The sequence below is a fragment of the Adiantum capillus-veneris genome, chromosome 9 (assembly GCF_014529385.1).
Source record: "Adiantum capillus-veneris isolate H3 chromosome 9, ASM1452938v2, whole genome shotgun sequence".
Lineage (NCBI taxonomy): Eukaryota > Viridiplantae > Streptophyta > Polypodiopsida > Polypodiales > Pteridaceae > Adiantum > Adiantum capillus-veneris.
In genome coordinates this window covers 162123965-162140425 of record NC_140939.1, presented here as the reverse complement: position 1 = coordinate 162140425, position 16461 = coordinate 162123965, and the positions used below count along the sequence as shown (strand labels likewise).

At 45.1% G+C, this 16461-nt stretch overlaps 1 protein-coding gene across 3 annotated transcripts in view; it reads right to left on the bottom strand.

The window, feature by feature from the left end:
• The window catches only part of LOC147451493 (haloacid dehalogenase-like hydrolase family protein), a 143545-nt gene that overhangs the window by 81544 nt on the left and 45540 nt on the right, over positions 1-16461 (bottom strand). For 2 of the 3 annotated variants that reach the window (XM_086520385.1, XM_086520388.1), the window contains exons 5-14: positions 8695-8794; positions 8545-8603; positions 8316-8434; positions 6464-6557; positions 4113-4200; positions 3717-3795; positions 2761-2821; positions 2535-2610; positions 1852-1962; positions 1655-1750 (exon numbers count right to left, since the gene is read on the bottom strand). In XM_086520385.1, coding sequence (XP_086376511.1) covers positions 1655-1750; positions 1852-1962; positions 2535-2610; positions 2761-2821; positions 3717-3795; positions 4113-4200; positions 6464-6557; positions 8316-8434; positions 8545-8603; positions 8695-8794 — 883 coding nt within the window. The remainder of the gene's footprint in view (positions 1-1654; positions 1751-1851; positions 1963-2534; positions 2611-2760; positions 2822-3716; positions 3796-4112; positions 4201-6463; positions 6558-8315; positions 8435-8544; positions 8604-8694; positions 8795-16461) is intronic. The other variant, XM_086520387.1, reaches the window with a different exon arrangement.

Sequence of the window (16461 nt, the reverse complement as noted above, 5' to 3'; positions counted from 1 at the left end):
CACTATTTAGTCAGGCCCTGGGAGAGGAAGCACCTTGGCTCGATGCATGGAAACACCTCTTGTATGGAGGAGAGACTTCAACAACCACTGATTTGGAACCCCTTGCTAAACACTGAGCCAGACAGATGCTAGGCAAAAGACCAGATGTAGGCTGGGCAGTTGGACCTGCACAGAGGTCTGGGAGTAGGTTTGGTTCTGCAGAATGCCTGGGGATGTAGAAATGAACAGCTTGAGTTTCCTATTGGAGGAGATTAGCTATGCAGCACGAAGACAATCCTCGCGACAGATTAACACACTCATTTTGATCAGACGAATCGCATTTTGTGGCCAAGGCTTGTGCACATGATTCACTATTTTTCCCGCAAAATTCAGTCCAGGAGCTACAGTTATGGATACATTGTTCTCATGGTTGGTTAGGTAGGCATCTTGGCTAACCCATTGGCTGGGATGTTTTGTTACAAGAGATCTCTTGGGTCTTGACTTGTCTTTGAATGGAAGCTCAATTATTTTTCAATCAACCATTACATGTTGTTCTACAGATTGTCCAGTCTGTAATTATGACCAACACAGTTTCATTGCCTGGAATCCAGAGCATCTTGATAGGTCAATATCCGAGGTCATGGCAATTTCGTGGCACGCACAGTCTGATTGCAAAATTTCGCATTGCTCAGAAAACTCTGTGCTCACTTACTGTGCACAAAGACATCAACATTCTTGATATTTGTAACCGTATGCTCAATTGGAAGGCCTCTTTGCTGCCAAATTTTGTTCAACAAATCAGCCTTGGAGTAAGATGTTAGCAGCTTTGGGTGGAGATATCATCTATGGGTGTCCTTTTGGTTCTCTATGGGTGTTCATTGGATAATGGATTATACAGATCTCACCTATGGGTGTGCTTCTGGCAATATACCTGATTGCCACAAGCCACTTCTTTGGTCTTTGACCTGGCAGCACATATTGTGTTATCTTCATTGGTCTGGCTGCCCGCTGCCCAAGGGAAATTCGATGCGCTCTCAGAGAACTCATTGGAGAAGGGCCTTCCTGCAGGCACCGGTGTCGCCTTACTCCACAAAAGTATATATTCACTCTGCACTTGGTATATGTCATGTTGATGATGTGGCTTCTAGGGGTGGTATGGTACTTTCTTGCTGTTAGAAAATGGCCTTTGGGTGTGCATTACCTGCCCTGTGGTTAATAATGACCTACTTATACCTTGAGCTAATACTGGGTGACTTACACCTTTTCAGCGAGTTCCTCCACAAGATTTGCAGCATCGGCGTTTTGCTCCTCCGGGCAGCACTTCTTTTAATTTTCTTTCGCTCATCGCTTCCAATGCCGCATACCCCCCCAGATTGTGGAGCATGGCAATCAATTTACACAAGCCCATTCAATGGTGGAAACATATCTTACAAACTGTTTGGAATGTAAGCTGCCTCTCAAACGAAGGGTTTCCTTTTGCATAGCATCATTGAGGTGATACCCTGTTGGGGCCCTCTTGGCACGCTCGCATTATGTTACTTCTATATGTTGTTGTTGTTGCCACCAACGCAATGAGACTGTACCTCACATGTTCTGGCTCATGCTCATTATTTTCTCAGCCCAATGCTGCACCTAGGTTTCATAAATCCAAGAAGACTAGTCGAGATAAACATACCGGATGTGTGACATTGTATCTCAAAACAGCATTCCGAATAGCATTCAGATCCTTCTCATTATCGAACTTTGCAGAGTGGACACCAATCACTGACAGCTGCACTGAATCTGTATGCATTAGATAGTTGAGAGACCAAAATTTGCATGAGAACTAATTACCATAACACATTCACAAGAAGTTATATCAAGAAACCTTACCGGTCTATCCTTGTACTTTTTTTCCAGGTACTCTAAATCTGGAAGAATATGCATGCAATTTATGCAGCAATAAGTCCAAAAATCTAAAACGACTACCTTTCCAGCCAAATCCTGCAAGCCATGACCACAATGTCTAAGTCAAATGCTTTTGCACACATTCTTCAAACCTGCACAGATATGTCATATATCGAAACTTCAAGTCGGAATATTTTAGCTGCAGATAAGTGTCAGTACATCTTGAGCCCCTATGCATGTAGCTTCACCTGCCAGAAAAAACAAGTCCGTTTGTCTGAAAGCCTCATGGGCCACGAAGTACCGTCAGCCAGAGATACAAACCTGTCTGGCTCAACAGACCACATAGCACTTTAACCATGACCTATGCAAGAGGAGAATCTCAGACAGCATACCATCCAGCAATAGAGACTGTTTTATAAATAAAGTTATAATCCTAGGCTGAGTCATAGCAAACCAGGCCAGCAGCCATCTTGGCACTACAAGGGTCCCAGCTACTCTAGCCTCTTTCCCAGAATTATGAAGACCCCCTGACCATATACTTCCAAACACGACTCCATAATAGTCAAACACACTTACAAAGTGTCCTTGCAATGACACTTCCTATAAAAGAAGTCAACAAAGACACCTAACAAAAGCATAGTCCTTGAATGTAGAGCAGCTTAGGTCACCTTCTGTAACTTTAGAGGAGCTGTGTTGAGCCATTCTAGCTGTGGCTGAAATTCTGGAACCTGCTGTCCTCCCCCACTGCACAAAAAGTTTATTCCATCCATAAGAATGAAGAACTAAACGGTATTAAATCTGAGAGAACAGTGGTTTAACAACAGTAACTTGAAATACCAAGCGTATAAGAGGATCAGGATTGGTTTTCCTTGAGAAATGCATGGATATACCTACCGCTTCTCTAAATCCTCTATGTAGCTTAAAAATCTTGCAGTACGATCAGATTCAACTGCTCCTGCATATAAGCCCAAAAAGTTATGTTACCCAGATTTGTTGTCCATAAAGAAGAGTGGGAGAACACTTTTGAGCCCACATCGGTATATTTGAATGCATATCACATTCATTAAAGGAAATTAAGAGAGACACGTACAAAAAAAAACAATTTATTAACCTAAAGCAAATAAAAGAGGAAGAGAAAATAAAGAATCTCTCTTGCATGATAGTCATGTTGTTTTTTATAAATCCTCAACTTTGAAAATATTGCACAAAGGATGTGAAAGACGGGCAATGACTTTATTCTTATGCCTAAGAAAAAACAAATTGCTCTGCAGGAAAAAGCTTACTGGCCCAATTTCATTCTATGACTTGTCCAAACATTTAGTCCCAACTGTTGTCTAAGTATTCCTCCAGGCCTCACACATGCCAAAGCCCTAAGAAACATTACTCATGTGATAGCGCCCCCCCCCCCCCCCAAAAAAAAAAAGGCCCATCCTCATTCGCTATATTCAATCATACAAAAGCCCCAACATTGTTCATACTTCCCTTCCTTTCAACGATGAAAATTTCTTTTTCAATCATCAAACTACGAGTCTTTTCAATCTATGACATGCACAAGCATTAACTACCAACTCTTGTCAAGACATTCCTCAAGCCTCATATAACATACAAAATCCCTAAACATGTGTTGTTGTGATACCAGCAGGCTGTTAAATATGCAGAAAGCCTCTACACTATTCAAAAACTCTTTTCAGTCGGTGATTTTCCCCTCCAATAGAAAGAAATCATAACATATATATGTATGTGAATATGCATAAAGATATAACACATACTATGTGAGCCATTAAGAAGCTAAAGCCCCTAATCAGGAAGTTCACAAGCATACTAATAAGCTGTTGAGTCACTGGATGTACCAATACCGCTAGCTACTGATGGTTGAAACAGGCCAATCATTGCATTGAAAAGAGCCCTTGGAGAAGTATACGACATAGCCTGCAACAACCAACACGGGATGCAACAGTTATGGATCTAATTTTCAGATCTTTTACAAAGTATGCATGTCTTTTAGCAAATTAGCACACAAAGAAGTTTAATTAGAAAAAAACTGAAAACAATGAAATAGCACAGAACACCCATGAAGACAGAGGAGGCTAACATCAAGAACAAGTCTGCAACTGTATGTCCAATAACAGAAGGCAATCACAAGCAAGCCACCTGATGAAGTTGCAAAATAAGTTACTCCATATAAAGAAGCACCTCGAACAGCCCATAAACAGAAGTACCAAACTCAATAAAAGATGGGAAGGCACCTTCCAATGGGTAAGTGCAATGTAGGAGGTCGACAATGCCACCAGAAGGCTTCCATACTTCAGAGCATCCCTACGAGTTACAGGTAAGCTGCAATCAACCAAAAAAATTTTGACTTCTTCCCACATTGTGACGAGAGGTCAGTCCTCAAGCAAACTTACTTATGAGAAAGTGCAGCTCTTCCTATGGAACAAGGCAGATAGAAGGTTAGCGGTAAGGGTTTAGCTAGTTTATGGGGGCCGACCACCACATGCCATTATTGCCAAGAGAGTCTGGTGAAAGAGACATTGGGTTTGCAAGTGCCCAGTAACAATGCAGGTATAGCCCCACCTTTGTTTGGCTCAGATACTGGTTTCTCCATCTATATACAATCTTGTTTTCTCCATATGTACAGCAATTTTTCACTTCCATGATGTTTCATGGTTTATCCAAAGAATCTACAGCAGCCTTTAAACTTTTGTCTTAAAGTTCTAGTTTTACTGTTTTTGAGGCAACCTTTAAGCTTTCTCAATGGCAGCAGTGCTCCACATAAGCAGGAGAACTCCCACTTCACATCTTCGAGTTGTACTTAAGACTGTTTGTAGCTGTTTGACTCTCCTCCCCATTTTTTGTCTTTCCAATCTTTCTGGATTTTCCCCCGCTGTGAAGATTTCAGCCAGGAAAAGAAGAAGTACTAGAGAGTTTTTTTCGGCAAGCGCACTCATGCAGGTAGATGCAATCAGATTACATGGTTCCAATCACATTCCCTTATAGGTAGCAGCTCTGAATTTTCAAAGATTGTGTCAAGCCTAGCTACCATTGCAAAAGTAGCAAGAGCATCCACCGGTACAGTACTTCCCGTCTAGCATAAAAGAAGACTCATTTGCACATGTCTTTTGTACCCAAAACTTTCAAGCCTAGAGCCATCAAATGATCCACACGTAAAAGAAAGGCTTTGTAGAAAGCCTAGGACCATTAAATGATCCACACATAAAAGCATGGAAAGAATGGCATGAAGGGCAAGGGTACTCAGAGGGCAGTGTTGCCTCACCGACCTAATAAGTGTCAGCGCTTTGTCAAGTATTTTCCAAGCAGACATTGGGCAATCTGGCATCAGAATCTGCATATTATGATATGCACAAGCTTTAAGTCATAGATGCGCGGAATTTGCAAAGTAGCAATGCTTGCGCTTAGTGTTCAGTCTAACAAGGAAAACTCGACTATCAATGGAACAAAAGGGGTAATACACTGAAGCTGAAAATCAATTTGGAGAAATACTTAAGGTAGCAAAAGGTCAAAGTCTAGAAATGGCAACAGAAACTTGTTATGTTCCTTCGGTGAATGTTTAAAGGAAACTTCCCACCAATGGAAGCGATTCACTGACTTACCAGCTATTATCTAACCTTTCTTCACAAAAGAAATTCTACATAACATATATGTTTCTGTGCCATGCCAAAACAGTTAATCTTTATTACATTTATCAGCAGGTAACTGGTCAACTTTTTATTGTGTAATGCCACGCAGCTTATCGTTTACTACTTCTGTTTAGCATTCACAGAATGTGTCATTTCAGGTCACCTGAAATTCACTTCCTCCATGAATTTTGTGTGTATAAATCTAAAGCAAGAAACAAAGGCTACACCAACAATTTTAAGTCATTCGAACAATCGCTTATGCTTTGAAGAAGCTCCTGGCTAAACTACTACTCGACTAGAAACAACAAAGGTTGCTGACATGCTATTCAAATGCGAGGTAAAGATAAACGAACAAGACAAAACACGCATCTCTTTAGCAGCAAGAAACAAAGGCTACACCAACAATTTTAAGTCATTCGAAGAATCGCTTATCCTTTGAAGAAGCTCCTGGCTAAACTACTACTCGACTAGAAACAACAAAGGTTGCTGACATGCTATTCAAATGCGAGGTAAAGATAAACGAACAAGACAAAACACGCATCTCTTTAGCAAAATCTTGACACAAGTAGCCACACGTTCATGCAGCAAAAGGTGAAACACTGAAGTGATGCTCCCGCTCCCGAATCGGTGTATTGAAGCCTAATTTCTAAGTCTAGAAACATGGCCGAGCCCCCTGCTAACAATGGCTACACAGGTCCACAGGAGGCTAATTTAATGATAAATGATTGCCCTCATAAATAGCATGTGGATACAAACCATCTTCACAAGACTGCAAACTTATCCAGCTACTAGCCGGTGTAGCCCACTGCCTGTGATGATCTATCTCAACTAGTAACTTCTCTTTCTTCTAGATTACTCATACACTAAAATAGGCCTTTTCTTCCCAGGTGCCATATCCTTTAATAGGCCCATCTATTGTGTGTACTAGCAAAATGTAGAACTGAAGAAATAAAACGAACCGAGCTGGAAGCAGAACCTCTCCATCCATGCTACCTCCATCTTGGATTGAAGATACCGAACCATCTTTCGGATCAGTATATGTCTCTGATCGGCCTGCAGACATAATGAGGCAGTCATTAACAAAGCATAACAATCTATTATTTGATAAAACCTGAAGCAATTGTTAAGATCCAGACAATTGAAGTGACTATTTAATCTGGTGCATATATCAGAAGCAAATAGATTCATGTATCCACTCAGCTTAGAAAATTCCATGTGCAGCAATAAGCAACAATCAAAATAACTTCTGAGTACACAGATTGCAAAACCTCCAAGAAAAGGAAGACCAAGGGCACCGTTGAGAAAACCCTAACGGTGACAACATCCTCACCCTCACCAAAAAGCACAGAAATGTCGAATCACCAAAACAAGACTTCCGGCACCAAGGTATATGATATGTTAGTAAATGATTGTGAATCACAAGATTGTATATTCAGAACCTGCTTCCAATCTAATTCTGCCAATACTCTGCCCCATGTTCTGTTTCCCGTGAATGATTTTCAAAAGCACTTTTCACTCATTCTATAGCTGTACTTCCAAAAGCATCACAAGTGATTTCCGCATATTAACATATTTTCTATATCCTACAGCTGTCAGGACTACAAATGCGCCTTAATAACAGAAATTTGCACAGATGCAATTTTAATTAGTCTTCACCATTGTTCAGTATGATCACCTGTTGTTCAGAAACTGCCTACAGGGTTAAAGCAGTCTCATAATGACCTCCACATAACAATAACAAAAACTATCAAACATTAATGATTCTGTGCCCAAACACATGGAGCACAGTTTGAAACACAATGCAAAAAATGAATAAGTGCTACGTGAAGCATTAAAAGCTCACCACTGCAAAAGAATGCCCAAAAGCCTCAGTTCAGTACCTTCTCTTGAAGGATATCAAGAATAAGCAAACTGAATTGCCTTCGCATAAAAGATGGGGCCCCATGAAGAAATAGATCTTGTCATCTAATAAAACAAGTGACAAGCTCTATCACCACTCTGTAAATATGATATGATAAGCTTTAACACGTTGGGCCAAGCTGTACAATGACAAGAAAGCGTAGACTTAAGAGCAACGAATCAGGCTTTCTTAGAGTTTCCAAAAATAATATGTAATCTATTTGTCTCCCCTGATCGAGCATGTCCATGCATTTTCTAGACATTGCTAGAACAATGCTTTCTGTTCCTGCTACTAGCTGCTTTGTGCATGATCTCAACTGGCTTATGATAAAACAAACACCTTCTCTCATGATCATGGATTAAGTCATCCACAAAACAGGCTCCAGGAAGCCTGCAGTTTTTTCCTTGATGCCTTTGATATCCATTGAGCAGGAACGTGTTAGGTCTCTCAGAGCTGACCAGTTCACTCCAAAGAGAGGTGAATGTAAGAAGTTCTGCGTTCTTATGGTAGAGTTGCATGCAAGGCTTACTGGGAAAGCCAAACAAAACACCAACAAAAACAAGAACTAACATCCAATCTGCCTACTATATGGAAGACCAAAAAGTCAATGAACAATTGAAGACAGAAACCGAAAAGAAAGCACGATAAACAATATTTGATGTTTTTAAAATTTCCTCTCCTGGTCTTGTACACTCTACAAGAAGCACTGTACTCTCAAGTGTGTAGAGTTTACAAAACATCTACAAAGCTTTTCTGGAAGTAGCTCGAGGCATATTAGAGTCTCAAATGTGCAGAGAAATCGACCAACTAGCATGATTGTTGTTGAAATCTGTGATTAGTTCTATAGGAAAGCAAGCAACTTAGGCCACTTCATATAATCGTTGTCTTGTTAGGCAAGCTTCAAGATTCACCAGGTCCCTCCAGTTTGAGAATTTCGTCCAGCTTAATGTCTCCTATGTCTTTCCGAATGAGTGATGGACTTTCTTGGACAAGCTTATCGCCACTTAACGTTGTGGTAACAGCAATGCATCTGAAAACAAAGGAAGCGGAGAGACTCTCAATACCTAGCTCGCTAAACCTGTTTGAACCAATAACAAAACAAAAAAAAGAGTCAAAAAATCATGTTCTTTGACAGAAAACCTCATTCCTGCTGCCTTGGAAGCCTGAAGGCCCGCTAGTGCATCTTCTATGACCACACACTGGAATAAGCACAGACATTCCATTCATAAGCTTCTTCATATAGATTCTCCTAAATCAGAATTGACAAGACTGACATGCCAAAACAAGAACCTCATTTGTTGGAACATCAAGAGCTTTTGCAGCTGCCAAAAAGATATCAGGAGCTGGCTTCAAATTTTCAAAGGCATCTGCTGACACAATGGCATCAAATCTGTGCAGCAACCAAAGGTCAAACAATTCATTAGGGCACGTTGAAGAAAACAGTTCGCAGTGAGAAGTATGAAAATATGAAAAGTTCAAGATTGAATCCTGTTTGTCAGTCGCTTCATACATGGCATTGGAGAGTAAAGAGGACTACTTTGAAAGAGAGCATGTAAGAGGACCCTTAGCCTCCATCCAGCAGCTCCAGGGATGAAATTATTGCCAGCTCTTGCTTGACAGCAATCTTGAAGGGTAGAGTCACTTTCTCCTATGGTATTCTAGATTCACGAGGACAGTATTAAAAAAAGAGATCTTTTGGGTGCAGATTGCCGCACTCAAAGTCTCTAAGGAAGTTTATTCCGCAAGTGAACATGTCTTATGTACCACGTACAAGCACAAGAACAGAAACAAAAAATATATGGATTATCGTTACGTCATGGAAGCTGGGAATACAAGCATGGAGGTGGGGTATACTCCCAAAGTTTCAGAGTATTTGAACAATTTTTTAGATCAGATAATAAGTTCAGAGTCCAGACGAAGTCATGCAAGCACAGAAATTAGTGTGGGCATACACTCCATTGAATTCTTCATGCTGTGGGTCAAAGATAGTAGAAGAACAGAAGAGAAGCTCTGCTGTGGTGGTGGTGGCTGGGGGGGGAAAGAGTAGGGGATGGAGGGGAGGAGCTAAAAGGCCCAAGGATTTTAGGCATACTAGTTCATGGTACAGAACAGAACGTAAAAGTTGTCCCGTCCATCAGACATGAACAATTGACTCGCGAAGTCAATAGATAAATATATACCCCACCGGGCACCCTGGCAGTGGCAATTCAGGGCCACCAACTCTCTTTTGTGCAGAAGCATCCCACTCCACCATCTCACTTCACTCTCTTATTCAGTTCGGTTCAGTTGTTTTGAAATTTTGATATTGAATCAAGTCGTGCAGATTTGGTAGTTTTACTATCTTTCCACTCGAGAAAACCTCCAATGCCACATACATATACAGGGCGACCGTGGAGAAGAGAAATCACTGAGGTAAAAAGAGACACGACATCTCAGGATGAGAGAGAAATAAATGAAATGAAATGAAATGTTATATTAACGTCTTTGAAAGGCCAAAGTGACCTATGAGACCAGAAAGTTACAATGTGGTGAAAGAGAGAGAGAGAGAGAGAGAGAGAGAGAGAGAGAGAGAGAGAGAGAGAGAGAGGAAGAAAGAAAGAAAGAAGAAAGAAAGATTTTTAACGTCTATGTCAGGCCGAAATCGGCCTATGAGACAAATCAAATGTACATGGTGTGTATGTCATCCGTCTATCGGAAAGACAAACGAAACAAAACCGATACAAAACTGAACTGAATGTAGGTAGTGGAGTATCTGAGGAGGGATGGAGTTCTATCTCTAGGGGTGTATGCATGTCTATATGCTCAAGGTAGTACAATCATGAGAATGCATCAAGCTATCTAGCTCCATCCTGTACTAATGGGGGGATGTAAGATGTGGTACATGGGCGGGTCTGGTGCCAAGGCTACCCGGATGAAGGCTGTCGGGTCGGCCCTCATCTGAGCCACTCGCTCCTCAGTGGCACGACGCTCCCGGGCTCGGATCTCCTCGATCTGTCGGTGGTGGGAGCTCGCGCCCCTGTAGCCTGTGACTCGTGGTCGTCGTCTAGCTCGGTTCACCTCCGCCTGTGGGAGTGTCACTCCCCTTTGAGTGTCTGGTGAGGGAGGGGCGGAAATCCTCTGAAAGAAGTCTGTGAGCTGCGACTGTCTCCCCTCTGTCTGTGTAGTTGTGTGTGGCTGTAGTAGTGTGTCCCAATGGCTCTGTATCTCTAGTAAAAAACGTCCGAGCTGTCTCTGATCTCGAGATTCCATGATCTCTCGGAGAGTGGGCTGTCCTCCGAATAAGGCCTCATACCTGCCTCTGATCTCAGTGTATGCTCTGCATCTACATACAAAGTGCTCCTCACTCTCCACCTCCTCTGTGCACGCTCTGCAGATTCGCTCCTCCCTGGGAACACCAGTATGTCTCCTGATCTCAATCTCTAACCTGTGTGAAGCCACTCTCAGCTGACCAATCGCCACCCGTGAGCTATGTGGCATATATGTGTCCATGTAGCGTGGTCTCTGTATGAACCCCCCAGACAATATGGTGAGAAACTGGTCTCTGTAATCTGACATCCTCGTCCCCAAGCCAGGTGCCTCCCAGACTCTCCTAGTGTATAGCTGCCACAGATCCTGTCTCAATGCCAAGTTCCTCTCACTGCGAGAGAGGTGAACATATGGTGAATGGGGGTCGTACTGGAATGTTGGTAGGCTCTCCATGTCATGTGGCACTGTCTTCTTGCTGCGGAGCAAGCGTGAGATCATACATACCTGTGGTCTCTCAAGCTGTGTCCATTGGTCAGCTGTCAATCCTGGTGCCCATACCGCCGCCGAGTACATCAAGGCCGGGGTGACTAAGGTGTCGAAAAGCCACCCCTTCGTGCGGGGCTCCTGAAAGTGTGCCTGGTGGCATCTCCGCTCTAGCATGGCCAGAGCTGCATATCCTCGGGTGAGCCTGTCAACAGCAGCCTGCCTCATAGTGAAGGGTCCTGGTAGGCTAGTGAATGTGATGCCAAGGTAGACATAGGAGGTGACTACATCAACCTGTCCTCCTGCTGCTGTGAAGGTGGCGGTGCTCCTCACTGCACTGGATGTGTGAAAGATCATAACCTTGGTTTTGCCAAGGTTCACAGTCAACCCCCTGTGTGTGCTGAATTCGTCCAAGGCCTCAAGATGGCGTTGCAAGCCCTCGGGTGACTCTGAAATCAACACAATATCATCAGCATATAACATGATGTGGACCGGAGTACCTGCCAAGTCGCTCCCCTCCCCCCCTGCTCGCAGTATGTAGTCGGAGATCTCGTCGATGTAGAGCCCAAAGAGTGTCGGGGAGAGTGGGCATCCTTGCTTAACACCAATGGTGCTAGCAATGGTCTCTGAAAACCCGCCTGGGCAACGAACCCGACCCGTCACCCTCTCATAGAGAGCATATATGGCCCAAATCATCTCTGTTGGTACCCCAATGCTGTGAAGGCGCTGGAAGAGTCTCTCGCGTGGGACTGTGTCAAAGGCCTTGCAGAAGTCCACAAAGCAGCAGTAAAGCCTCTTCTTCCGCGCCTTTGCCCCATCAATGAGGCAGCGCAGAACGAAGATGTGGTCAGTGGTGGAGAAAGCTCGTCTGAAACCTGCCTGGCCTGGAGCTCGTAAGCCCTCGATCTCTGCGTAGCAGCTGAGCTGTGCCTCAAGTACTGCTCCATATAGCTTGGCCATTGTGTGGCCAATCATGATAGTCCTGTAGTTCCCTGGGTTCAGGGTGTCGCCAGATTTGTGGATAGGCACTATGGTGTGCTGTGTCCACTCCTCTGGGAAGCCCTCCCCTATAGCCCGGTTGAAGACATGTGCAATCAACGGGGCTATAGTGGAGGCCGCATAAATGATGTGTTCACTCTGTAATCCAGTATGGTCAGCTGATCGTCTGTGCTGCATGCGGCGTATGGCCCTCTCTACCATCTCTGCTATAAAGAAGGAGGAGCACGTGGGGCGTGGCTCGTGTGGCTGTGGGATAGGAGGCTGCCCTGGCACCTCATATAGTCGCTCTGCATAGTCATGCCATATCTGTGGATCCTCAATAGCTGTAGTCGGACGTGGCTCGCGCAGGGTGCGCCATGCCGTCGCGCTATCCATGCTCATGAATAGGCGGTATAGCTCAAGCTCCTGTGCCTCTTCGAATGCTCGCCGCTTTTGGCGTGTCAGCGTCTTCATATGCCGTCTGGCCTCTCTCTCTGTGATCTCTCCTAAGGCTCGCCGTGCACGGAGGCGTCGGTATAGCTCTCTGCACTCATCATCATACCATCGGTTCTGAGGCATAGTCCCGGGGGGGGAGTGCGTCCTGTGTGAGTGGTGTGTGGAAAAGAGCTAATAGCTGAAGTGTGGAGAACGGAAGAGATATGTGATGTGAGAACTGAGAGTGGTGTGGATGGGTGGAGGAGGCATAGGCCATGTTCGACCTTGGCCGAGTAAAGAGAGGCTAGCTCATGTGTGAAATGGATGGTGGTGTGTGGAGTGTGTGCTGTGGAGCTGTATGGGATGGTATCTCCGGTGATGGAGAAAGAGAGGTATGTGTGGTCGGCTCCGATGGGTATGGGTGGAATGGTGAAGGATGTGATAAGGTGTGTAGCCTCCCTGGGTCCCAAAATATAGTCGACTGTACTCCCGCCTCCTTCTGCAACTCCATGTGGCATACAAGTCAGGCCCCCTGAGGTGGGCCACTGGACCATCCCGTTATAAATAACGAGACGGTGCTGGGAGCCAAGTCGAAGTAGATGTCGTCCGTAGGCTGTGACTGGAGCTCTGTCTGCTGTATCTCTCATAGTAGCCTCCTCATCTAGAGTGTGTAGTGCCTCTGGGTCCTCATGGTCATATGTCTCACACTGCTCACTGCGCGTACGAGCATTGAAGTCTCCCATAAGGAAGACTTCACCCAGTGTGGAGTACTCCATAATCTCCTCCGTGAGGCATGCGTACGGTGACTCCTGCTCAGTAGGGGCGAATCTGGAGCCTGTGGGAGCAAAGTAGCAAAGGGCAATGTAGACGATCCTGTCTCGTGAGAGCTCGAGGCGAATCCACATGTAACGGGCCTGTGGGTCCCGGGCAACAATCTGTAGTCTGCTGTGAAGCCCCTGTCTAAAGAGTATGGCCACTCCTCCTGAGCCGCGAGTGGTGTGCTGGCGCATACATCCTCGATGTAGAGACTCCCACTGGAATCCATGTATCCGAGGTAACCCTCTCTCCGGGCTCTCGTGTGTCTCTGTAAGTAGAATGATGTCTCGACCTCTCATCACCTCCTCAAGTCTCTCTGGGTGTGTCCATAGGTCTCCATTGCAATTCCAAACCGTGACATGAATCTCCTCGTGTGTCCCACAGGCCGCGAGTCCCTATGTGATGGTCTTGCCATCAATGATAACCCTACCATCTCGATATACTGCCTTCTTCCCTTCTTTGCGGGCTTGGTGGACTCGAGGCATGCACGCGCGACAGTGATCTTGTTGCATCTTTGTGAGGTCATCATCAAGATAAATCGGGGGGCCTTCTATCCATGTCAAGATGACCCTCTTTCGGAGGAAGGAAGTTCGAGACTCCTCGGAGGAGAATTGGAGGATGAGAGCTCTCTTCTTTGGATCTTTGCCGGCTCTCCAAACTTTGGAGAAAGGGATCTCTTCTTCCTTGTATCCCACTTTCTTGCATAAAGCTTTCCCATCGCTCTCGGGTGTAGACCCTTCTTCTTCTTTGATGCCGGTCACTCGCACATTGAGACGGCGAGCTTGTCGCATCTTCTCCTCTTCGATGGTTGTGTGTACGATGAGTACTTCATCTTTTTGGGCTTCCTCTCTTGCTACTTTCTTGATGTTCTTTTTGACCACTTCGACCCATCCTTCTTTGGTGGCCTCTAATTTGTCCTCAATGCTTGCGGTGAGGGCTTTGGTGATCTCCTCCTTGAGGGCTTCCTTAGCCTCCTCTTTAATCTCTCCTTCCTCGGGGGTGAGGGATGTGATGGAAGCATGAAGGAAATCGATTTGTGCCTTCATCTCTTCTTGCTCTTTCCTCCATCTGTCCCTCTCCTTCTCGTTCTCCCGTTCCCTTCTCTCCTTCTCCTCTTTGAGATTTTGGATTTCCGCTCTCATGTCCTCCTTCTCTTCGTTCCATAGCTTGATGAAGGTGGCTTTCTCCTCCTTCCATATCTCTCTCTCCATCCGCCATTCTTTCATATCCTTCTCCAGTTGTGCAATCCTCTTGTTCGTGAGCATGAAGGTTGTCTTCGTTGTCGGTGTCGGCGTCTTGATGATGGGGGAAGACATGGTTGTCTTCGTAGCTACCCTCTCTTCATATTGTGAAGAAGAGGGGAGAAGGGGAAGAGAGCACTCAACGTGTGTGTGTGGGTATGTAACCGTGTGTGTGTGTGTGTGAGAGAGAGAGAGAGATGGCTGCGGGTACGGCAATAAGCTGGGCTGGAGGTAGCGCGCTGGCCGTCTTGGCGTGCAGGGAGCAGCGCACACGGGGGGGCAGCGCGCAGGAGGGAGCAGCGCACAGGGGTGGGGCAGCGCGCAGGAGGGAGCAGCGCGCAGGGAGAGGGCAGCTCGCAGGGGAGCAGCGCGCAGGGGAGGGCAGCTCGCAGCTCGCAAAGAGAGAGAGAGAGAGAGAGAGAGAGAGAGAGAGAGAGAGAGAGAGAGAGAGAGAGAGAGAGAGAGAGAGAGAGAGAGGAGAGAGGCCGTCTTGGCGTGCAGAGAGAGAGAAATGAAATGAAATGAAATGTTATATTAACGTCTTCAAAAGGCCATAATGACCTATGAGACCCGAAAGTTACAAAGAGAGAGAGAGAGAGAGAGAGAGAGAGAGAGGAGAGAGAGAGAGAGAGAGAGAGAGAGAGAAATGAAATGAAATGTAATATTAACGTCTTCAAAAGGCCAAAATGACCTATGAGACCAAAAGGTTATGCAAGGTGCAGCGGAACAAATGTTGTATTTTCTCAAGATGAGTGATCCATATTGCTCAAGGTTCCTTTTAGTTCTTATGGAAGGGAGAGCCTTCCGTTCTTTATGGAGAGTGTTGTGATCACGAACAAAGTGAAAGGATATTGTGCGTGCAAGTGTACGAGACTGAGAGAAAGAGAGAAGAGAATACGACACCAGAGACGTTGCAAAACCCTCCTCCGAAGGCCCCACTCTCGTCGGCGAGAGTGGTCTACTTATGATTGCACAATCTGGTACAATGGGAATGCATGTGACTGATGCAAGTCTAGGCTATGTCGACAATGACGACAGGGATGACGAAGTCGACAATGCGGGCAGAATTGGGGGTGGATCTAACTGCTGCAAATCTGCTGAATCTGGGCCTGATTTGCTGCTGCTGAAAGCTGAAAACGCAGCCTTTCCTATGCTGAAAAACGCAGCGATGGAGTTGCTGAAACCGCCAAGGGGAAAGGCCGGCAAGGGTGTACTAACGCTAGGAGGATGCTGAGGGCAAAACGCCAATGGCTGTGAAAGGGAAATCGCCAAGGCTAGGGGGTTCTTGAGGGTTCTTGCTGAGAAGGTGCCTGTTGAGCGTGGAGCTCCTGCCGCCTCTTCTGCCATTTAGTGCTAACTTTGGTTTGCTTATATATTTTCTTAGCAAAATTTCCCTACCTACTTTTGTTAGGAAGTCACTTAAATTAATTAGTGAAAAATGCCAAAAATAGGTAAAATAGGCTAAATGCACTGAAAAATTTCCCTGATGGAATCTGATGGATTCTAATGGGAATGCTTATGATCATGCTGTGTGCAACCACAGGATATGCATCTACACGAAGTGACTAGGCATGCACGATCTACGAATAGACTCACAAAAGTGTCAGATCACTTCTAAATCTAGACTGACTGGACTGACTGAACCCTCATCATGCTATAGCTTGTCCACGGCCACATAGGGTTGGATGTGGCACGTGACAGGTTACATGTGGTGAATCTAATACCAAGTCTGGGTACAAAAAGTACAAAGAACTGAAAAGAAAATAGTGGGTAGGGGTGGGGTGAAAGTTGATACAAAGGAAATACAAAGGGTGAGCTGATACAATGGAGCTCTCTGACAGTAGAGGCATCATATTCA